Genomic DNA, 24,340 nt, shown 5'->3' with positions numbered 1-24,340 from the left:
TTTTTGTAGAATATCACCAGATTGCTTGACCCTTTAATGAGACAGCTGCAGTCAAGTTGTTTACACATTCCTGAGTTGCATTCAGAATTATTTACAGTAGCTTAATGAATGCTTAATTGTTAGTTGGGTGGTGGAGATCATTAGCGGCCTCTGGGTGACAGCTGATAAAATGGATATAGCTGCAAATTCTTTTCATCTTTAGCCGCTTTGCTACCAGAACATTGCTCAGATATCTAGACTCTCTTAAAGGGTAATTAGTTGGAGTTGGAGACTAAATTGAAATTAAAATCCTTGCATGTGAGTAAACAGAGTAGCTTATCTCCATAGTTTGCAATGCATTCCTCTAAACAAATGCATGCTGAGCTACGTCTGCCTGAATGGGCTTCTTTTGTCCAACCTTCCCATCAGCACTGCAGGATCAACTCGAGTGAGTAGAGCTTGTCCCCACAGCTAATTGAATAATTTCACATGCCAATCTCAAGACCCTTTCTCCCACAAAGGAAATTATAATACAGAATGCCAGGGGTTTATGAAATGCAAGTAAAACAAAAGCCAAAGTTTAAGCTCACAGCAATCAGAAAAGGTATGCTGGGTGGGAGTATGTTTGAAAAAGTTAGATCCTCTCCAGATAAGGGCCCATTAAGTGCTAATTCAACCTCATTTGCAGAACTTTCAGATTGATATCAGTCTGTGTTTGTTTGTGTGTGAGAACGAGGTGGTATTTCTATTTTTTACATCTGCATGTATGCAGCAAAGGAAGTAAAATAAGCATTCATTAACTCCAAACTTTCTGGTTGATGCATGATATACTTTTTGGTATTTTGATGTTTTTCCATGTTTTCCTTATCTAATTTAACACAAAATGTTTTGACTTGTAATATCCATAGTTGTGCTGTTTGCTCTAGCAAGCCCTCTAAAATTTGCCTGAAATAGAGTTAGTGTGATTGTATGTTTTCCGTAAATAGATTTGGCTGGTTTGTAGATGACAGGTGTAAATACTTGTTCTGAAATTTCAGTAAGAAAATTTAAAGATGGTTTAAAAATATATTCCACTACTGTATGGTTTACAATCTTTTAAGAAATAAAAATAATGTGCTGTACATTTGTGTTCAAATGATAGATATGACGTAGAATGCGTGTCAAACTCAAGGGCCTGGGGCCAAATCTGGCTCGCCGCTGCTTTTTATGTGGCCCTCTAGGCTACAAATTATGTCAAAAAGTCCTTTCAGTTTTTCACAAATCTGCAAAACTCACTCAAAATCAACAAATCTCCAAAATTTTTCTGATTTTATTGCAAATGTTCTCAAATTGGTCAGATATTGAGTTTAAGTGGATGCTGCATCAGTCTTACTTGATGTCAAGTTATAGTCTGTGATCAATATGAGTAATAAAAAGTCACATTTAACATCATATATTAGCGTGAATATCATAAATATTCCTTATAGACAATCCTAAATTGTTTGCAAGGTCAGTGTAAAATTACAGATTTTTTGATTGCAAACAATCACAAAATCTTGGAGGAACAGCTATTTGTTGATATTTTAACAGTTTCATTGGTTTTGTCAATATATTCTGGCACAACCAGCCCTTTAAATACATTCAGATTTTTTGATACAGCCCAAACTGAAAATGAGTTTGACACCCCTGTTGTAGAAATACCAACTGCAACAATTACAGCTGCTAGCTTGTTGGGGTGTGTCGTCACCAGCTTTGCACATCTAGTATTACATTTTCCCCATTTTCATTGAACAGATTGCAATATTAGACAATATCCCAGTCTCATGTATTTCAGAGATTATGAAAGGTTTTCTTCCTGGATTGTTCTGTATTTATCGATCTTTTGTGTCTGGTTTGTGTTTTGCTAGGGTTGCAATCACGATACTCTTGGCTTGGATTGAACATAATATTAATTATGCTGTTTTCTAGCAGCACATTGAGCAGCTGTATTTAGACTTGAATCTAAATAATGAATCATGTTAATATTTGCTAATTAAGTGACTTTTAAAGATGGATTGCTCTGGATTTTATTTAATGACATTAGAGAAAGTTTAAGGATGTTCCATTCTCCTTTACTATTTATGCACTACTCTTTGTTGGTTTGTCACATAAAGTAAATCCAAAAATACACTGAAGTGTGTAGCTTTAATAAAATGTGAAAAGAGCTTGCTGTAATTCAGAGCTGTGCAACTCTACTGGGATACATATGCTTGGATTAGTGATTATAAATAAAGTAATTTGTTTCTTTTTTCTCGCTCAGTACAAAAATAGGATTTCCTGCTTCACATGTTGCGCTGTCATTGTTCTGTAGTTTCTGTTTTTCCCCCCAAGGATTGTCTCTTCAAAACTATTAAGTTAGAAATGCTTTGAGAGTTTGGCCCTCTGGCTTCCTTGTTGGAGTATTCTTATAATCTTATACAATTGTTTTGTAATGGTTTAAGTGGGATTAATATTGGTGAATTTATAAGGGTATGGGAATTGAGCAGAGTTTTTATGCTGTTTCAATCATTGTGCCTTAAAGATGAGCGTTGCCCTTGGGGAGAGAATGCTAAGTTTAGCCAAAAAGTAAACATTTGTATACTATTGGAGGATCCAGAGCAGGAATGGGTGGGCTCTTCCTGTTTTTAAGCACCCTAGACATTGTCTGGTCCCAATGGTCCTTTCGCTCTGCTACCCACATGGAAACAACTGTAACTGTGTCTGGTACTTGTTGGGTCAAGTGTATTTGTGATGAGGTCAGGGCTGAAGTATCCACTTAAGACATATTATCTGTACTTCTTTGTTCACTTTTATCCTTGCACAAATCTTGACTGAATCCATTAACATGTCATCACTAACTTTTCTTAATCTCTCTTACCTCTGAAGTCCGTCCAGGATAGTTGTTACTCCTGGGCTCACCTCTAAGTCCCACTATTCCTTCAGTATGTTGTAGTGGTTGGTTCCTCTATTCTTTCGGTAGAACTGAAAGGATACAGTCGTTTAGCATCCCAGCTGTAGAAACAAGAGTGTGACTCCACTTAGCGTGTCTGCTCTCTTGTTTTCCTATTGAATCATGCCCCCCAGGAGAATGTGTGACCATGCAAGTGTTTCTCCTTGTGCATTTGACAAAGTACGAGGGACGTTAATGTGAGCGTCACATGTGCACATGTGATAGCAACAGTTTCCATCGCATTGACCGGGTGGGATATGCAAAAACAGAGCTGCAAACTGTTAAAATGTTCTGCATGTGGGGGGAAAAAACGCCAATCTGTGAGTAGTAAAATGTGCAAGCTGTTTTCAGTGGATATGCCTAACGGGGTGACTGGAAATAGACACCAGACTGAGAGCAGCAGAGCTGAATAATGGCTTAATGTCACATTTGTAATGGTTGGGATTTGTTAGTTTTAACGTTTAAACCAAGAAAAAGAGAAAAACTTCCAATGTGCTTCTCTCCCTCACAGTGCAAGTGTGGTTATTGGAGCCCCGAAGGCCAATACGAGCCAGACTAACGTTACTGAGGGAGGCTCTGTGTTCTACTGTCCGTGGAGCGTTGGCCAATCGAACTGTCACACCATTGAGTTCGATCCAGAAGGTAAGATTTATGACTGCTACACATGCAACAACCACTTTTAATGTACAGTCGTTCAGCAGGAGAGTTTTATACATGAGGATGTAATGAAACTCATCTGGTTCTTCTTAGGCTATAAAATGATTCAAGTCTGACCTCAAGTTTACAAAAGGACACAATAGTTTCCCCTTTGTCAATGTGTAACAAACAAAGATGAAGTTGAAATAGAAAAGCTGTGTGTGATAAAGTAAGCACACCCTTCAGCGAAGCAGCTTTTAAGACGGCAATAACTATTTCTCTACAACTTTGGCTCAATTTGACATGTTTGTTGGGAAATCTTGTCCCACTCTTTAGTTCAAAGTTTTTCAGATAATCATTCTTGCACAACTCTCTAAAGATCCCAACAAAACACTTAAATCTGGGTGTCGTCTGAGCTTTGACTGGACCACTGCAACATCTTGATTCTTATCCTTTTCCGCCATTCTGTGGTGGTTTTTCTGCTGCAGTTTGCCACATATGGTCGACTCAGGAGTTCTTGGTCTCTCAGTGGTAGATTGACACCTAGCCAAACACCTCCACTTGTAGTCCAAAGGGACATTTTTCCAGAAGTGTTGTGGTTTATTCATTTGTGAGTTTGCAAGTCGTTAAAACGCCAAACTTGTTTTTTGTCCTAGGGCAAGCTTTCCCATGTGGAGTACCAATGTACTAATTAGAGCCCTGACCAGCTAATACCAATCTTTGTACGTTCCAACTTTTCTTTCAAAAGCTACAAATAAAAGCAAGATACTTTTTTCTCTGTGCATTTTTGCTTCATTTTGTAGTTTCAATGTCCCATTTTTAGTGTAGTTACTGCAGACTTAATAGACTTAGCTTAAATGTGAAATTCCTGAAAAGCTGCCCAAATTTTCTAATCCAACACAATTTTTCTCAGACAGAATTTAACTTGTTAAAAGGATAAAGTGAAAAATATTTGCTACAATACATTCAGATTTATGCCATCTGTAAAGGTGTTCGTGTTCAAAGCTAGCACTGTCCAGGGATGCTGCCATCCCAGTAAAACAGCTGCTGTAAAGTTGATTTTTTATTCAAGAATTTTAATTTTTGACCTTACTTTTGTTTAATGAATAAGGAAGGAAATATTTTTAATCTGTGGTGTGCTTTTGTTTACTTGAGTTTAGATATAAATAATCTCCAGATCATTGTTCTTGTTTCCTGGTATACAAAACCCTTGGTTGTAGTATTTGAGAAAATTCATTGTTAAGAAATATATTTTAAAATTGCATAGAAATTTCACTTCTTTGGAAAATGAACACTGGAGATTATCTGAACCTTTCTGACATTTCTCTTCACTCTTTTGGTCATCAGATCATTTCCTCTGTATGTCAATCTTTCACTCCACTAAGCTTTGTTGTCTTTATTTGTTCCTACTGTCTGATTGTCTTGTGTTTATGGTGTTTGTAGCATCTGCAAACACTACAATCGGGTGTTGACAAGTGTTTTCTGTGCAATACTTCCTCCTTCCTTCAGGTCATGTTTGTGTCGTCTTGCACGATGATCTAAACTGAGATAAGCAACCAGTAAACAAATAGAACAAAGAAAGAAATATCCTGTTTGTAAGACAGGTGAAGCTGGCAGACATCACAAAGGAAGTTCCCGTTCAGTCAAAATTAGGTTAAGTGGTTAGGCACAACTTGAGGAAGTCCAGGAGGCTGTCGAATGACTGGATTCATGTTTCACTTTGTTGACAGAGTCTCCATCAGCCTCTTTTTGCACAACTTGGCAAAACAAAGAAAGCATGAAACCCCTAAAATGGCAGCTGCTGCATCAAACTTGGGCTGTTTTCTTAGAAATATTATTCACTTAGCATAAAGTATTATAGGGAGTAAAATTCCTGTTTCATAGGCTGAAAAAAATATTTAACTGAATGCTCCAGGACTTTTCCAGTTTTCCTTGCATGTGCACTCATGGGTCCTGGCCAAAGACTACAGGGAGTGATGTCATGCTCAAGCAGGGGAGCCTCAGAGTCAAGGTCGGCCCCCTGGGCTGTCGGAGTGTCCTTCATATTTTCAAAAGACTTTGAAGGAGCAGATTACACTCCCAGAGCCAGCTCTAACATCTGGATCATTGCATGAACTGTCATACAGCGTTCAGTACATGGATATCTGCATGGAAATGTGTCTATGACAAACAGCTGTTACACTTATGACATCCTCTGCTGCTACTCATTCATTGCAGCTGTCACTGCACTGTCTTTGGTAGCAACGGCTGTGAACATTGAGCAATTTTGTGGCCAGTTTCTTTATTTTTAATTTCCAATTTTTGTAAAGCTTTGACTTGCCAATTCCACATTTTGCCAGTTCTGGGTTCTATTTAAAGAAAAAAGAAACAGGAACGTATTCAAAACATATTTTAGGATTTCTGCCATGAAGCGGCATGAGTTTGAAAACGGCCAAAAATACAAAATAATTGTGAGTTTCATCTTATTAGAAATTAACCTGGTTAGCGAGGTTAGCATTACTAAAACAGGAATCTTACAGAGTTTGAACTCTTGCGTTCACCCTGGGATTCCCAAGAGGCTGCAGATATTTCCAAATCTAGCATGTTTAATGATGCTCCAAAGAATAAATAAGAAAAACTTTGTCTTCCTGTTATTTGGTTAAAGTCTTGCTCTCTCTCACAGCTTGAAATAACCACATGTCTTGGCATGTACTGACATATCACATATAACTTATGTGCTTCCTCTGACTTACAATTTGACCTCACTGACATTAAAAATAGCCGACTTTGAATTTTTCTCCCACAAGTATCAACTTCCTTATTGAAGTGTGACGTTTTCACTTACATGTGTTGAGTTCACTCATGCATAAACACAAGAGCTTACCACATATTTTTTAAATTTACTTTCGAGGTCAAATATGACAATCTGCCAGTGGAGCGAGTACTTTTTAAAATCAATATTAAGAAATTACTGATTTAAAACAAGCTCCTACATCTTGCTAAAAAGTTACTTGAAAGTTAGTTTTGCTTTATTTAATGTGAGCTAATAAATTTGAACTAGAAAGTAGACAAAAATACTTGGTGACATTTTGTGTTTTTGCAATACAAGAAAAAAATTTGACTCAGTAAGCTGATAATCGGCCCATTTCTCAATGCATTTCTGCAATTAGTTTTAAAATGTGTCTCCCTGGTCTGTCTTGTGTCTTTAAAAAATATATTGCTGGAGGTTCCCGTCTACCTTAGTGTGTTTGAGCTCTGACCTACAGGCAGTAGAGTCTCTTAATTAGCCCAACTAATTGGGTCAAAGTGGTCCGAAGCTCCCACCCATTCACTTCCTCTTCCGTGGAGATAAGAGCCTGTCCGTGAATCTGTGAGAAGAGGGGACTGAGGGCAGAAGAGAGGTTGTTGGAGGGTAAATGCAGGATTGGAGGGAGGGCATGGAGGGAGAAACCAGAGCCCCCTTGCTCTGCTCCATCCACCTCCCCTTCTGTTGGTACTCCCACAGGGCCAGCTGATGTGTTGAGTGAATTTGACCATTTGTCTTCCACCTCACTGACAAACACAGAAATACACACCCTTACCATGAGAGGCTCTAACTCCCCTAATGGCTCTATTCACTCACAAACAGCTCAAAGTGGAGTATGAATGTATAGACGCGCTCCAGACCCCCCTGAGTCCTGCGCCGGTCCTGGGAGAGACTGGGCCTGGCACCATGTCACATCAGCACACTACATTAACCAGCCTCGCATAAACAATGAAGGAGATGTTCTGATTAGATGACAATGGTTTGTGTCCAGGCGTAGGTCGATCTGAGGATATTATACTAAGATAAGTTTGCGTAAAACCAACAGAGATCCAACAATTACTACTACAGCTGCTTAAAAAAATGATAAAAGTTAAACATTGCTACAGCCTTTAGTTTACAGATAATCACATTCAAGGTTTCTTGACGTTGGAAATATTTCCAAAGAGCCGAATTTGACTTACTTGCAAGTGAAGGAAAAGTGGAGTGGCCTTATCAGCCAGCTGACTGGCAGTGCAAAGCAACAGGTGAGGGAGGGGGAAAAGCTGCAAAACACCTGATAGACTCGGTTTGATTGGGGAAAATGGCAACATTTGTAATATTTTCAGCTGGTGTGTGGTTCGCTTTCACGCTGCACCGTCGAATGATTCAAACTTTTGAAAAACCTGTTCCCCTCCTCACCTGTGGTGGCGCTGCGCCAAGAACCGCTGAAGGAAATGATGCAAAAATCTCAGAAGAAGACACTGAACGCGACTTCCTTCTTCGCAAAATGTAAACAAAAATGGAGCAACGTTGGATTGTGGCGGTTGTAGGATTTCTTTTTTGTCTTTGGTAAAAGACCACAACTTATTTCTCTTGCTGGTTCTAGACAGATGCATTTGTTTTGCTTGTAGTTACCCAGAGCGTCTGCTTTCTCCGGTCCGCTTGGCGTTCACTTGCCAGAGTTCACTTCAACCGAACCGAAATCTAGGTTTCTAGGAGGGCCAGAGTTCGCTTTTTTGGTTCCTGTCAGAGTTCGGACTTTCCAGGAAAACGAACTAGAGTTTGATTGAAGCGGACTGAACAGGCCTGGTGTAAATGAACCCTTTGTTGCGTTTCAAACTGTAAGAATGGTACAGTAGAAAATGTTTGCAGTTTTGAAACCATAAATATTTAAAAACTTGGTCCTCATTCAGTCAGCTGATTGGCAGTGCTCAGCAATAAACTCTCCTCTGAATCTCCTTCATTATTCTATCGGAGGGATTCATATGATTCTTGTCAGCTGTCTTCAGTTTGACCACTGAACAAGCACATTGATTTGTTAGTCGTTAAAATGACACTGACTGAGGTTGCCATGCGAGAGCTTCACTGACCTTCAGAGCTTATGTCATTTTCCCCCGTTGTGGGTAAAGCAGCTCTGAACTCTGAGGCTTGGGCTGGCTGCCATCAGTCCACGAAGGAGGAGGAAAACCCGGAGACAGGGAGGGATTATACAGAAAAATGTATCCTGGTTATTAAAAAGCATTTTTAATAATTTGATCAAGGCGACGGGAGCACACCCTGTAAGCAGTGGAGAAAATTTTGATGTGTAGATATTGAGAGTTAGGTGAGAAGGTGTAAGAAAAATGAAAATGGAAACGGAGACATCGCTGAAAATGAAAACAGATAGTAGCAGAGTGAAGTGTGTCTGAACAGAGATGAATGGTAAGTTGCTTCAAGGAAGCCAGGCCAGAGTGTGGATGTTTTCTTTGGACCTCTGACTCAAGGCTGTTTCCACCAAGAGATGGAGCAGACCTTCATCTTCAGCTCTGGGCTGCCTCTTTGGCTGAAAGGAAAGATTAAACGCAGACATGCATAGACCTTTCTCTCATCACATCCACATTCCCACTAGATTCTGCTGTGCTCTTCTGCAGATGTGTGATTGATTGTACAGTGGTATGATCCATGTGGAGGGTTTTAGTCCTCCTTTCCTAATCAGTTTGTTTGCATTTTCAGCTTTATTGCTGCACAGATGTAGCATCTGTGTTCAAATGAAGCCATGTTTAAACCTGACTCCTGAGACCATCTGTCATATCACCTGCTGCTGTCAAAGTGGGAGACGGGATCAGTCTTGCTGGCCAGGTGGCCAAACAGAGCAGAGGGTCAGCAGGGTCATGACAGGCCGGTCCAATCTGGACCTGGTCTCACTCCTGAGCTGTGACGTTTTGGCAGACGTCACCTTTTCTAATTCTCATACAGTTGTGCTAATCTTTGCATGGAAAAGAAAATGTAACTGGAATCAAACTCCCAGCTGTCTGCCAATTGCGCAGATGTTTTCAGGAGTCTCTGCGAGGAAGGGGAAGGGATAATTAGGATAGCTGGGGTCCAGTTGAATGAATGCATGTTTTATCAACCGGCTGTAACTCAGAGTCTTTTTCTTTACATCCGTTTCCCCAGGAGATCGCAGTACCCGGATCAATGACACACTTCAGCAGGTTGATTTCAAATCCCACCAGTGGTTTGGCGCCACAGTGCGTTCTCACGGTGACACAATTTTGGTAAGGTGATCCCCCCACTTTTTGTGAAGTATTAATGGTTTTGATTTTGCTACACACTGGTTATTATTAAAATTAAGATCGACTTCCCTGTTTTCCCTAATTTGTTCTTCCCCATTCAGTTTGAAGGAACTTTTAAAAATGCATGAAATATAATTAAATTCAATAGCAAATCAAACAAATAAGAGTACAATTATTTTTGGGGGGTGATTTATGATAATAACCTTGATGAGTTTTTAATATTTTTTTCACTTATTATGACCTGTAATACCGCTTATCGTCGCGTCTAACGCCTGCCATGTCTGTCTGTATCTTTCCTAACTGTAATCCAGGCTTGCGCCCCTCTTTACTACTGGCGGACTGAAAAGGATGAACCCCATTCTGATGCCACAGGAACCTGCTACCTCTCAGTTCAGAACTTCACCAAATTTGTGGAGTATGCTCCCTGTCGGACAGGTAACCGTCACTTCACTTTTAATCCATCATTGGAATTTGTTTATTTTAGATTTGGGTGAATGTATTTATAATTTTTGTGGAATGTTACCTGGAACCAGACCTTTGGGCAAAATAAAAATAAACATTTTCCCTTCCTTGTTGTAGAACTTAGCGATCGGGGAGGACAAGGTTACTGTCAGGGAGGATTCAGTGCTGACTTTACAAAGGTAATAGCTATATTAGTTTTTAACATCTCTTCTCGTTTCTGCTTTGCTCACTCATGTAACACATACTGTCTTTTCAGGATGGCAGAGTGGTTCTGGGAGGACCTGGCAGCTACTACTGGCAGGGTATGCAGAGATAACATCAGTTATGTTGTACAGTCATCAAAAATCAAAGTAGAGAAGATCAGTTTTTTCATAGTTTTCCTCGTTTCTCCACCTTAGGCCAGGTGATCTCTGCAGCTAAGAAAGACATAATCAAAGCCTACTATCCAGGCTATTTTATGCAGGCAGTAGAGGGTCAAGTTCAGACCAAACAGATTCAGGCTTCACATGATGACAGCTACCAAGGTAGGTGGTGTTCAATAAGTTTTGGTTTAATATTAATTTCTGCTGTGAAAGTTCACCCTGTCTTGTATGTTTTCCAGGTTACTCTGTTGCTGTTGGGGAATTTAGTGGTGATCAGGTGGAAGGTACATCAAGCTAACACACATTCCTAGGGTTTTGTGGAGTGTCATATTAAATTAACAATGCAAATATGGTGCAATAATATTTTATGTGATTGCTGAGTGAGTATTATAAATCTGCAGTTACTTTCTCTGCTGATTGTTACTTTGCTTTTTTCCTAATAATCTTGGGTTTTTTCTCCTGTAGATTTTGTTACTGGTATTCCAAAGGGGCATCTCCTTTATGGTTTGGTAAGAAAACAAAAGCATACTTTATTGAAATATTTGAAGTGATAGCACATCAGGGGTGAAGAATTGGGGAAAACGAAAAGACTTAAACACACATTGCAAATTCCATAAAGCAAATTCCAGGAACTGTATTTGACCCAGTAAAAATGTTCGCCACGTGTGTTTTCTGTGTTGCAGGTGTCCATTTTGAACGGTTCAGATCTGACCACCTTGGGAAACTTCACTGGTGAGCAGGTAAGGTGAAAAAGTTGAATTAATTCAGAAAAAAATAATTTCTTTAACTAAATCTGATTTGTAGAAGTAATGTAGTGATTGTAATGCTACGAAATGTTAAGGTTTAGACTATTTTTTGCAAATAACCAACTAAGTTTGGGAATAAAATGGCATTGACCTTCTTAAACAGACATAATTAAGCTGAGTAAGTAGGTCCGATGTGAACTTTCATTCACTGTAAAGACCCAGTCTGACTTTATGTTGTTTTTTTGGCTCAGAATTACAGTATACAGTAGTAAAACTGTGCAGGAAAGACTCCCATAAACTCTCAACCTGTAAAATCCATCAGGCTTTTGCATTTTCTTTAGGTGTTCTTTTGTTAAACTAGTGGAAAAAACAGGTCTGGAGCTTCTAGTGTGCGTTTTAGATCAATTTTGTTACATTAGGTTTTGAGATTTACTCTGGTTCAACCCTTTTTTTCGCCCATAGATGGGCTCATATTTTGGCTATGCACTGGCAACGACTGACATCAACAGTGATGGGTGAGTAAACCAGTCTAGACTGGAAACTTCCTAACTGCTGAAGTGATTTTTTTAATGCTTTGAGTTTTTATAGTCTGTCTTGTTTTCACGTTTGCAGGATGGTTGATCTGTTGGTGGGAGCGCCTATGTTCATGGTCCGAACCTCTGGTGGTCGTCTGGAAGAGATGGGTCGGGTCTACATTTACCTGCAACGCAGCCCGTTACACCTGGAGATCACCAAACCGAGCCTGACAGGCAAAGAGGTGTTTGGGAGATTTGGCAGCACCATCGCCCCACTGGGAGACTTGAACCAGGATGGTTTCAACGGTAAGAGCGGAACTATAAATGACAGCTCAGGCGAAGATACCACACAGTACCACGAAAAAATATCAACAGACTTCTTCTGTTTTTGTTTTGCATTTTCACACAAACCTTGTTTGCATTATTAAAGATATTTTATAGCCAAAATAAATTCAAAAAGCAGTTTTCAAATTGTGTTTATTAGGAAAATAAGCAAGTGTGAAATGTGAAAAAACAATCACTTTACTATAGCGCTTTCAAACAATGAGGTGGGTGACCTTAAACTCAACTTCCTGTGGGTTATGCAGTCAGCATTCACCAATACAATAGCTTAAATATTGAAGCATGTTACAGATTTTGAAGATTTTTTGCTACGAGATGCCATTACAATAAATTTAGTTGTGGAAAAACATGCATAACAAGTTAGTGAGACCATGCTTGGATTTGTCTTTGCAAAGTGTGTGCAGATTAATGTGTAACAAGTAGCAAACAATAGAAAAAATATGTTGTTTAATGTAATTATTGAGCTACAATGAGTCATGACTACTTAAACACATGGACTTCTAATAAAAAACAAATCTGGAGACATTAGTTTCTTTAATTGGCATTTTCAAAGTTTATTGTGCTTTGAATGACAATCAGCATTCTTTGGTTTTGGATTTCTCTACATAATATAATTTCAAGGTTTCCCCCAGAAAACCTGCTAAGCCCAGTGATCATTCATCCAGCAACCCGTCGTGATTTTGAGTTAAAAAATGTTTAAAGTTGACAGAAAATTTGAAAATATCACTTGATAATTATGTGTTATTGGAATATTGGAAGATTAATACCTGAACACCAACTATAAATTCTTAAAATATGAAACATTTTAAAAAGATTTTAGAAATAAGAAATGCTTAGCCTGGTGGGGGTACAAGTAAAGCCTGGTGGCCCGCCAGGCTTATAATGCACAGGGGGAAACCCTGAATTTCATCAGAACATCTCTGACAAACAATAAGGTCTGACCAAAGTTTTCTCTGAAAGTGTTTTTTTTTTATATTCTCCCAAAGTGTGAGTGAACGTAGCATCTGAAGTTACAAAATATAAACCCAACATAACATGAAGTCATTAAATCCATTCATTTGCTATTCCATTGTAACTAATTATATGCAATGTAATAAAAAACACTTTCTTTGGAATCTTCCATAGATTGTTATGAAAAAATACATAAAGTTGGAAAGAAATTGGATGAAGTTGGCTCAATAATATTAGGTATATGACATCAACTGGAATATTTTAACAGCTTTAAGCAGAAATCTGTTACAGTCTGGTTGTTTTTACGATATAGTTTATTCAACGACAGCAGAGTCCCCAATGAGCCTTTCAGCTTTCCTCACAATCTTCTGCAGGGTTTGTCTTTTCTACCTCCCTGCAAGTGGAGTTCCTTGTTGACATGCTGCATGTTGACTCATGCCACATTCAGGAAAAAACAGCGACTGTGTAGATCATCATGTGGACAGGAACACTGAATGCTCCTACAATGATCTTTTATTTCCTCACATGAGCTGAGTCGGATATTACGCCCACTGCATATTATGGGAAATGGAGGGTCAAGACCATGAAATGTCACTGCTGATTCATTCATGCTCTGTCATTGTTCACTTGTTTTTTCTAAAAAGTTAGAATTACATGGCAAAGTTAGCGTTTTTATCGTTCGAACTCTTGGTGCAAAATTGCAATTCGTATTGGCAGTTAAGGAGAGCTAAGATTTGTCCTGTGCTTTGACCTTTGTGACAGATGTGGCTGTAAGTTGTCCATTCGGAGGTGATGATCGCCGGGGACTGGTCTACATCTATAACGGATACTCTGAAGGGCTCAGGGAAAAGCCTTCTCAGGTGATTGCAGGCCAGTGGGCTGCTGGTGCTTTTCCTGCTAGCTTTGGGTTTTCCCTCAGAGGAGCTCATGACCTGGACATGAATGGATACCCTGGTAAGGTGTTTATTTATTTGGAAGGACTTAAATAACCTTGTAATCCAGGGTTTGATTTTTATGCCTACTCTTCTGTTTTTCCAGATCTCATTGTTGGAGCTTTTGGTGTAAATAAGGCAGTTCTCTATCGGTATGCCTTCTAACTTTTATCCTTTATATTACTTGCATAATTGCTTAAATGGTAAACATTACCTGAGAGATTCATTAACTTTCATTTTGTCTACTCAACATGTAATGACTGCAAGTAGGGAATGTGCTAATCTGCCTGTTTACTGCTGCAACGTAGAGCTGAATATTTTCTGACTAGATTGAAAGCGATAAAAGTTCTTTGTTTTCAGTTGTACTAAAAGTTACGTTAAAAGTCCATTAAATTTGCCAACTTTGCATTATTCTGTAAATAATGACACTTTTAATGCAAGTTTTACCAAAACTTGCATTAAAAGTGTCATTATTTACCGAATGACACTTCATGACAACAGTCATAACCATTCATGAGGACTCCTTCATGTTTATAACTGGTGTTATATCATGTTTATGACAGCATTATGTTAGAAAAACGTGTTACCGAAAATGAATAAGGGAAAATATTTGTATTTATTTTCTTTGGCATTCTCTAAACTGTCCCTCCTTTTTTCTTATCTTTTAGCTGAAACTTGATAATTAATGACATTTACTTTGAGTTTTTGAACCTATACATTTTAAAACCAGCAAAAAATGCCAGTCTGAAAAAGTGTTGAGTTTTGACCTGAAAAGTCTTTAGAAACCCTGAATATCCTCTTCTTTTTTTATTGCTTTTTGAAGGTCGCGGCCAATTGTCAGCACCGTTGCCTCCCTTATAGTTTCCCCAACGATGATCAACCCTGAGGAGAAGAGCTGTGTGATCACCAATGGAAACTCCAGCATCCTTGTTTCCTGGTGAGTGTTAAACTTGTCCTGAGCTGAGATTTTTTTTTTTTTTATCCTTTGACTTTGTCAGATTTTGTTTGACCTGAATGTTCTGGGGAAAAAGAAAGAAAATAAAAATAAGATGATGGTTGCCATTTCACCCACACACAAACACTGCTATCCTGCCAGGCTGTTCTGATAAGCAATATCCTTCATGTCAGCTGACACGGTGCTGGTGTGCGCTGAAGGCGGACTTTATTTGACCTATTTTCAGAATGTCTCCGTATCTCAGCCCTTTGCTGTTGGGAAGTGGAGAAATAACATGCTGAATGGGAGCTTTGTAAGCCGTTTTTGGCCTCCTCCTAATGTGAGCAGTTCAGCTCCAGCAACGGGGAGAGGAAACAGATGACGGGTCCTCGCTGCTCAGCATGGTTGACGCCGCATTCGTGTGTCTGCCTTTTCACCCTCCCCAATTCCCCTTTCTCCACATCCTGATTCATAAAGGAAACTCTTGTATACACATATGTCTTGATTATGCTATGTTGCCTGGTGATGAGGAGTTTTGGTGGGGGTGAAAGGAGAGCAGGGGGGATAATGGGAAGGGGAGGGGCTAGGAGGTTTCTGCAGTTGGTTTGAATGAGATATTGTTTGGTGGTGGAACACAGCTGGGAAACATCAGGACACGTAGACTCCTGTGAGCTTGCATTCAGTTGTGCAGACCAGGAGCACATAAGTGAAGTTATTGCTACTCCCTAAAAGAAGGCTTTGTATTTCCTTCGTCTTATCCTCTCGTTTTTCATCTTCATTTCAACAAGATTCCCTTTTTTTTTTTCTTGACCTGCAGAACCTCCTTAAAATGTTTCCACATTTTGTCGTGTGATGGCCAAATTTTTCATTGGGTTTTGCTGGGGATTTTATGGTATAGATGAGGAGCGTCAAGCTCTTTTTCATTTTGGGCCATATCAAAAATCTGAATGTTCTTAAAGGGCCGATTGTGCCAAAATGTATTGATAAAACCCATCAAGCTGTTAAAATATTAATAAAGAGCTGTTTGTTTCTGCATTCAAAAAGTGTTTCTTTAGATTTAATAATATTCAACTTCTTTCCACACTGATCAGTCTCTCCAGGATTATGTGATTGTTTTTGTTTTTTCATTCAAAATCACAGATTTTGTGGTGCTAATTTAGAAATGTGTGCAAGGAATTTTTATGATATTTGCGCTAATGTGTGATGTTAAATGCGACTTTTTATTAATCGCTGTATCGATCACGGACTATACATAACTTGACATCAAGTAAAGCTGAGGCAGCACTCACTTAAACCCAATGTTTTTGATGAATTTTGAGAAAAAATTGCAGTAAAATCAGAAAATATGTGGGGATCTGTTAATTTTGTGTGAATTTTGCAGATTGATGAAAAATTGGAGTAAATTATTGATGTAACTTGGAGTCCAGAGGGCCACATAAAAAGGAACGGTGGGCCGGATTTCGCCTTGAGTTTGACTCTTGTGTGTTAGAATGACCCGATCAAAGACCAAATCTTGACTCATTTGAGAGTCTGTGGCAAAACTTGGAGTATGATGTTCACAGACTGAGCTTTTAAAGATGTTCACAGTTGGTATAGATATACACCAAAATGCATGTTCACTCAGGAAAGATGGGTTACAAATGCATGCCACACTTTTCTGATCTTGGTTTGTTTGTAAAACACTCCCACTTTGTGTTGGTCTATCACATAAAATCCCAATAAAACAAGCTGAAGTTTGTGTATGCGACGTGACAAAATGTGGAAAAGTTGAAGGCGTACATTTTTCAGTGCACTGCTTTCCAGGTCAAACTGCTGCTCTTTCTTTCACTTGTGTGTGGTTATCTGTTGAAGGCGGGGGGTCGGGTGCAGACTTGGACAGCAGCAGAAGCATGTTGCGAAGCTGATGTCATGGGAGAGGGCTGCAGGCTTATACAGACGGCCACTGACTGGTCAGCACTGAAACCCGAGTCTTTTCACAATTTCACCCTTCTTAACTCTGCTATTGCTTTCTGTGTCGGCTGTCGGGTTGGTGGAAACGGAGACCTGATGCATTTTAAGCCCAGCTGGCGAGTGTGGTCACATGCCAGCTCTGTCTCCAAACATTTAAATCTTTCTCACGTTATTCGTTGCATTCCCAGTATTCCACACGCCTTGTGATTTGAACCTGGAAAGAAGTTGACACAAGAGAGATGGAAACCGTGAGGAAAATTAGATAGCAACTTAGGGAAAGTTATTTGTCTTGTGCAAACTGTGTATTTAACCCTAATCGTTTTCATTAGTACATTTGCCTTTGTTATTAAATTTTTGACTTCTTTTTTGTGTGTCTAAAACAGCGTCAATCTGAGTTACTGCATATCTGCTGAAGGGAAACACCTACCGGCCAATCTAGGTGAGCCAATTTTCCACATCTGTACTTAATTATGAGCACGTATTCTGTCAACTAGTCACCAATATTAGCATCTGAGATACATAGCAGTGACACGAAGTTTTGACAGGATCTATAGATCTGTGGATTGCTTTTCTGGCAGTGTTTAATAACCAACTCTTTTCTGCATTCAAACTCTTTCCTTATCATTAGTTATTATCTCTAATTACGTTGTTCTCTAAGCACAGATGCTCTCCTTGCCTCTCTGTTTAGGCTACATCAGCTACATTGCATTCGCCTCAGAGAATTTACGGCAGGCTTTTTCAGACCTGTCATTAGGTGACTCAGGAGCATTCATCATTCAATGAATGCTCATTAGTGTGCTCTCTGGGTTTCAGACTTTCAGGTGGAGGTGCAGCTCGACAGCCAGAAGCACAAGCAGAAAGGTGCTGTGAAGAGGGCTCTGTTCCTGGAATCCCAGCAGCCTTTGCTCCAGAAACGTGTCAGGGTTCGCCATGGGGATCGTGTGTGTGACCAAACAAGAATCTACCTAAGAGTATGTCCTTGTAGTTTTGTAAAGAGTTTTGTGGGAACTCTTTATTCAAGTTTACAAAATTCAAAACAGAAACACATTTTTTTTCTTTTGTTGGAATTTCTATAACTTTCTATAACCAATATACTTTAAAGACAGAGGTATACTTTAATCATGTTCCATCTCTGGTTGAAAAATATCCATTTTCAGTCATTTTATTTGTCACATACACATTTTTTAGTCTGTTTCCACTCAGTTACACTGGGTGACGTCACATTTTTCAAAGTAATGGTGCATTCGCACCAAACGCGTTTCACGCGTCAAAAACGTGTCCAACACTTCAAGTTCGACGTCGGTGCACTTTGAAGTCAGACGCTTGACATTTCGCTCTAGATGCGCGTCAGAATCGCTCTAGGCCGGTGTTGGCATACATGTCCCTCAAACTCTTCCACCGTCTCCTGCATATTTCATCTAAATAAATATGTTTATTTAACGTGACTCAATGTTTTTGCTGGATGGATTTGGATAGCTCAAATGCCACAAATTTTTTCAAATAGTAAAAGTGATAACTTACCCGACATTCCAACTTCCTCGCTGATCCTCTCCCGAGCAAGATCCTTTCTGTTCCTGTCTCTGTAGTCATAACTTGATTGATTGTTGATTATAGGACGAGAGCAAACAGCGACAATTAGTTTTTCCTCCATAGTTTTTCTTTTTCTAAAATCACGTCAGAAAATGCTCCACTACGCCACATAGCGGAGTCTCTCTAATTGGTTAACGCTCTGCATGAAGCAGCAAAAGCTCGCATCAAATGCTGGAAATGCTTCAAATCGTGCAGTGCTAGACGCGCAAAATGCACCACGACTTGCCTCCACGTAGACTTTGAATGGAAACCAGACGCGCCTCGCCCTCAAAACGCGTTTGGTGTTAGCGCTCCATTATAGTTCTAATTTTCTTGGCCTTCGGCAACAGAAGTATAATATATTTTTGGTCAGCATTGGAAACATCAGCTGGCTTAATAGAGCAAATAGAACAGAACAATTGAAGGGATTTCCCTTTTAACAATTTTCTCAATATCTTTCTTAACATCTTTCCAGTGCTCAAAATGATTGAAAAATCCCAGAAAATATGTGTACGATTACTTATTTTGTCATATTTTCCCCAGCATAAAGTTAGAGAGGAAATAAAAAGTATTGTATGTTGACTTTCCAGTACTGACTATTGATTCCTTCGTGGCTACTTTTACAGAGTTTAACCCACAATTAGTTTTCTATCATTGTATTAGATTCTAATTCCCTTTTTTTTTTTTTTACATTGTTGGTCAGTGTCAAGGATCAAGAGAAAGTCTAGTTTTATTCGTAGTCCATAAAAGACTCTCATTAAAGGAGACATTGTAATAAAATATTATATGCCATTTGGAATTTTGCTAATTCTTTTTGCAAAATTAATTTGTAAAAATCTTTTGAAGGGAGTTCAGTTTTTACTCTTGAAGTTTTGTGGAGGATTTTTTTGAGTAAAACTTTAGCACTGATTTGGATGGTCAGTGGAAACTGCTAAATTAGCAAACCTAGTCTTGAACAGATTTTCTTCATTCCTACAGTGCGGGTGTTTATGTAAACTCTGTGTTCCATGTGTTTTCTTTACTTGTAGGATGAGAAGGAATTCAGGGATAAACTCTCCTCCATTTTTGTGGCCTTGAACTTCAGCTTGGACCCAGAAGCTGCCTCTGACTCCCATGGCCTGTGGCCCATCCTCAACTACCAGACCACCAGCGTTATAGAGCAGAAGGTACGTAGGCGTCATTTCAAATAGTTTTATCTTCTAGCAATATGGTTAAAAAACAACATTGTTGGTCTATAAATCTTTTAAAATTAGTTCATCTGAGAAGTGCTCTCTAATAATTTGGGTTTGTTTCAGAGAATGCTTAGGAAGGTGAGAAGATTTACCACACAGATTAATCATTCTTTTTATCAGTGACCAACTATTTACCAACTCTAAAGGCCTGGATAAAAAAGATAATTTGTTCTAAGGGTTGAAGATTTTGCTGATTTTTGTCTTAACTTTTTTTCTGATTCTGACTAGTTTAAGGACGCCCCGATTATCAGGATTGGCTTTAAAGATATTCTAGCTGTGTGTGGTGAGTTAAGAGTAATCTGGTCTGCTTGGAAGGAGGTTTAAGATCTAAAACTGGGGAAACTCAACATGTCTGATTGTCTTGGCCCAGTATTCCAGCGTGTGTGGTGTTTCCTGAAGAAAAACGAGAACGCAGCCTGTTGAATTTGATGTTTAGCTAATCAGAAAGCGAGGTAATGAAAATATGGAGAGAATTCCGTAATACACAGAAGACAAAACTCGTCAAGGAAAGTCTAGTGGGGGTTGTAGAAGTCTTTATATTATTTTTTTCTGTTAAATATACTCCACAAATCATTGCAATTGATTCTTCCCAGTCAGGCATGTTCGTTTACTCTGAACTCATGATTGATCTCGAGAGGTTTTGGAAGATTTCACATCCAAAATCTGAATTTTTGTTCAATCGTCTCGTGTGAGGTCTCAGGTTTTGAAAATCGACCGATAATTTTGAAATCTGTGTAAACCAACTTTGTTCCAGGACTGTGTCATAATTGGTTATTTAGTTTCTGGTTCTAAAAGCGAACCAGTTTGGGTTTTTAACAATTTAGGTGAAAGTTTGACAATTTGACTGTGGATCCTTCCAGCCATTTTGGAATATGCACCATATGTGATTTCAGTTTTGACGGTAGGAGGATGTAGGAAAAATCAATCATCATACTTTGAACTCTTTTGTTTATGTCTTTTTTTCTGGATTGCAGCATTTGTCTGACTTTTTCCTGTTGGTCTCTTTCACTGATGTCTCTTCCAGATATCAAAGCAATTTGTCCTCTAACAGATGTGGTCTGTTGTTGAACTAAAACCTCAAGACAAGCTTGAGCTGTAACACCAATTTTGAACCTCTGGAGAAAAAAAACAACAAATTTTTAAAGCGTAAACCTGATCCGAGAATGGATGTGTGTAAAAGGGAGTAGTGTAAGACTGCCAACATATTTCATTAATCTTGTCTTATATTGTGTCAGTTGAGGTCTGCGTAAACAGCGAAGAGTGACCGTTGCACCGCAGCCTTGGATTAGATCAGACGCCCGATGCGCTATTGATTTCTGCATATGTTCTGAGAATGTGTGGCGGGCCTTGTAACATTTCGCTTCGCCGTGCCAAGTTCTTTTCAAGCTGGAGGGGGAATGAGAGATGGCTGATCTTCTTGGAGGAGTTTCTCTTGCATCCTAACATACTCCACATGTCTCTCTGAAGAGTTATGGCTTTAGGGGAGATTATTAATTTACATCTTTTGTTAAAATAGTTTTTTTTTTCTTTGGTTGTGGCGGTTGGGGGCGGGAGGTAATCTGGAAGTGATTTAAATTGTGCATCTATGCCTTTGCTGTTCTTGAAATAACATCATCTGATTGAGTGAATATGAATGATTCATGCTGCCAAGTTGGTGGTCTGATTTTTCTCTGTGATGATATTCCTGCTGATGTTGCTGCTGAAGTTAATTGATGGGACGGTAAGAAGTGCGTCTGTGCATCCTTAAATTCACGTAAAAATATGCTCATCATAGGTCTTAAATTTGTTGTGGCAGGGCTATTTAATTTCGCAAATACAGGTCACTAGTAATATACACTTGCTAGCTAGCAAGGTTATATTAAATATTAGCAGCTAATTACATACATATTTATGTATAGAAAATACATTAATTATAGGTCTTCAATTTGTTGTAGCAGGGCCATTTATTCTATGTATACAGCTAGCAAGCATATATTAGCGGGTAGTTGTATATATGTTATGTAGTTAGATTATATATCTTGTACGTTTGTTGCAATATAAGTCTTATATTTTCTTCTAATGGTCCTTAAAACTCATAAGATGTCTTAAATCTGAGTTGGTGAACCCGTGATAAGCCTGCCTTCCTCTGACAGGAACAGACTAGTCAAGGGTGAACATGTGGCCAAGTTAGCATAGTGGTTACCATGGTGACCATAATTAGAACCCCCGCCGGATTGCATAATAACAAGAAGGGCACTTTGCTGTCTGTAATTTCTTGTTCATTTCTATTTATTATCCACATCGTCACAAACATCATCACACTGTCAGTCGCAGCGGGATGCATTTTTAGCTTCACCCTGCCGCGGCCTCGCCACACGTTCAGCGGTCACTCAATCACTCTGCGGCGTTTCTGCTCCTTTCTTGTCTTCCCCTCGGCTGTAATCTCTGAAGCCTCACCGCTGTTTTCATGTCAACAAAGATATCTTGTGTCTCAGAGTCCTCTGAGCCAGAGGATCCCCACCTCCTCTCTATATGATCATATGTGGCGGTTGGCAGGGTGGTGTAGCGTGTGGCGAAAGCGCGGTTCTCCACATGGAGCTGTGATGTGGGAGAGCTGGCAGCTGTGCGCTTAGGATCATCTCCTGTCTGTGCTCCAAGTTGCTACCTGCTCGTTGTTTCCACGTGTGTTTAACGCATTGTGGCAGGTGATTCACGGGACGGTCTTAGGTGGAGTCCAGGTGTTCTTTGGTTGGTGGATGGCAGATCGGTGGAATGTGTTAGTCATGCTGCGTGTTGTGGCACAGATCCTGTTTACTGATGAGTAGGGAACTTACTTACGTTATATTATTATATTATATTAAAGCATTTTTGTCACTTTGTTTATCTTTCAGGCTCAGATTCTGTTGGACTGCGGAGAGGACAACATTTGCGTTCCTGATTTGAAGCTGGCAGTCCACAGGTCAGTCCACTCACATCCTCAAATGAAAGTTTCATACCATATGTATTTCAGAAAATCAATTATAACAGAACAATTTGCAAACATATTCAAACTGAGTGAGTGATATCGACATAAAGGCATATATTTTTAAATCATATTTTTTTAATTACTGATATTTATTGCCACACAGAAATAAAGTAAACCTAATAATCCTGACAATATGGATAGTCTTAATTTTTAAAAAAATGTATTCATTGGAATTTATTGCGACAAAGATAAATCAAAATCATATCTTAAGAAAATTTATCACAATAAGTAATAAACAATACAGAAAATTCCCATTCCCAATTAAAACCCATTGTAAGAATTTGTCACTTTACAACCACAAGCATCAGTGTGTTTCAGTGTATAATTGTGTCACAGCTTGCGTTAACATTCAGTCCTTTGACTAGGCCATTCTAACACATGAATATGCTTGGATGTTAACAGTTCTTATCGTAACTCTATAGCAGACAAATGTTTGTGGTTGTTGTCCTGCTTGAACGTTAATCTCCATCCCATTCTCAACTCTTAGCAACCTTTAACAGTTTGCTTTTTCTTCCAGTATCTAACTCCATTAATTATTTCATCAACTCTGACAAGCTTCCCTTTTCCTTCTCAAGAAAAGCGTTTTGGTTGCGAGATGCTTCTACTTTTGTATTATGCTAATTGGATGATGTAGTAGATTTTGCTCTCATCTGACCAGAACATCTTCCACATGTTTGCTGTCTCCTATGGCCTTTGTCAAACCGCAGAGCAGAACTCTTATTGCTTCTTCTTTTTTTTAACCACAAAAGCAATTTTTGTGGAGGAAAAATTGTCCTGTCAACAGATTGTCTCTCCTAACCTCAGCTTTTTTGATTCATAGTCTTCTTGCCTTACTTGTCAGTTTAGGAAGATTTCCGTGTCTTGATAGGATTGCCTATTGTTACGTTTCGGATTTTTTGATGATGGATTGAACAGTCCTCTGATATGTTTAAAGCTTGGTAAATTGTTTAATAATTTAACCATATGTTGAACTTATCCACAACCACATCCCTGACCTCCATACTAAAAGTGAAAGGTTCCACAGGATTACATTTGTATAAGATTTTGAAAATCGTTTTTCTTTCCCCCTCTGAGATTTTTGTTGTAACGTGACAGAAGGTGAAAAAGTTCAACGGCTGAGAATACCGTTTTACAGTAACTATACTCTATAAACTGTGAACAAGTTTCTCATTCTCTGAACTCTTCACGTATGCAAATCAGACCGTGATCATAAATACAGCTGGTTTTTGTTTCGTTTAACATGCCAGAAAGTGAGTTTTAATGGCCGTAACATTGTACAGTGGTGTCACGACATTCCATAAAAACAACAAGCACTGCTTTTCTCCTTATAGCAAAGGTAAAGAAGTGTGTTTGGATAGCTGTTTACAAGAGAGCAACCAAAAAATCTGTTTGCATTTTTCTCAAAAATGACTGCCTCCTCGATGATCCCTTCCCTGCTCTGTCATTTTGATCTCACATTCCTATATTTATCTCCCATCTGCATTCATTTTTCCCCCTTAGACGTATGGCTGGATGTAATAATCCATTGGCGAGTGTGATTAGTGCTATCAAAATAGTCTCTTGTTGTTTCTGTCCTCTCTGTAGTGAATGATAGAAACCTAATGGTAGTCAGAGCAGCTGACAGAGTGACATTGGAAAGCATTTACCATTCCCTGGGATGTTGTTTTTATTTGCTCTGTAGGAAAATTACCTAACCTGTTAGATGGGGAATCTGTCGCTGAAGCTTTTGGGGTTTTTGGTGTT

General features: G+C 39.0%; 1 protein-coding gene across 1 annotated transcript in view; it reads left to right on the top strand.

The window, feature by feature from the left end:
* itga5 (integrin, alpha 5 (fibronectin receptor, alpha polypeptide)) overlaps nt 1–24,340 on the top strand; it is a 48,800-nt gene that overhangs the window by 11,486 nt on the left and 12,974 nt on the right. Inside the window, exons 2-19 of the mRNA XM_028010282.1 lie at nt 3,438–3,568; nt 9,480–9,580; nt 9,910–10,033; nt 10,178–10,239; nt 10,317–10,362; nt 10,459–10,584; nt 10,662–10,706; nt 10,888–10,931; nt 11,106–11,162; nt 11,631–11,683; nt 11,781–11,989; nt 13,739–13,930; nt 14,015–14,060; nt 14,732–14,845; nt 17,176–17,231; nt 17,606–17,763; nt 19,390–19,527; nt 22,464–22,531. Of these exons, the coding sequence (XP_027866083.1) occupies nt 3,438–3,568; nt 9,480–9,580; nt 9,910–10,033; nt 10,178–10,239; nt 10,317–10,362; nt 10,459–10,584; nt 10,662–10,706; nt 10,888–10,931; nt 11,106–11,162; nt 11,631–11,683; nt 11,781–11,989; nt 13,739–13,930; nt 14,015–14,060; nt 14,732–14,845; nt 17,176–17,231; nt 17,606–17,763; nt 19,390–19,527; nt 22,464–22,531 (1,770 nt within the window). The remainder of the gene's footprint in view (nt 1–3,437; nt 3,569–9,479; nt 9,581–9,909; nt 10,034–10,177; nt 10,240–10,316; nt 10,363–10,458; nt 10,585–10,661; nt 10,707–10,887; nt 10,932–11,105; nt 11,163–11,630; nt 11,684–11,780; nt 11,990–13,738; nt 13,931–14,014; nt 14,061–14,731; nt 14,846–17,175; nt 17,232–17,605; nt 17,764–19,389; nt 19,528–22,463; nt 22,532–24,340) is intronic.

The sequence above is a fragment of the Xiphophorus couchianus genome, chromosome 24 (genome assembly GCF_001444195.1).
Source record: "Xiphophorus couchianus chromosome 24, X_couchianus-1.0, whole genome shotgun sequence".
NCBI classification, from domain to species: Eukaryota; Metazoa; Chordata; class Actinopteri; order Cyprinodontiformes; family Poeciliidae; genus Xiphophorus; species Xiphophorus couchianus.
This window is presented reverse-complemented; position numbering and strand designations above follow the sequence as displayed.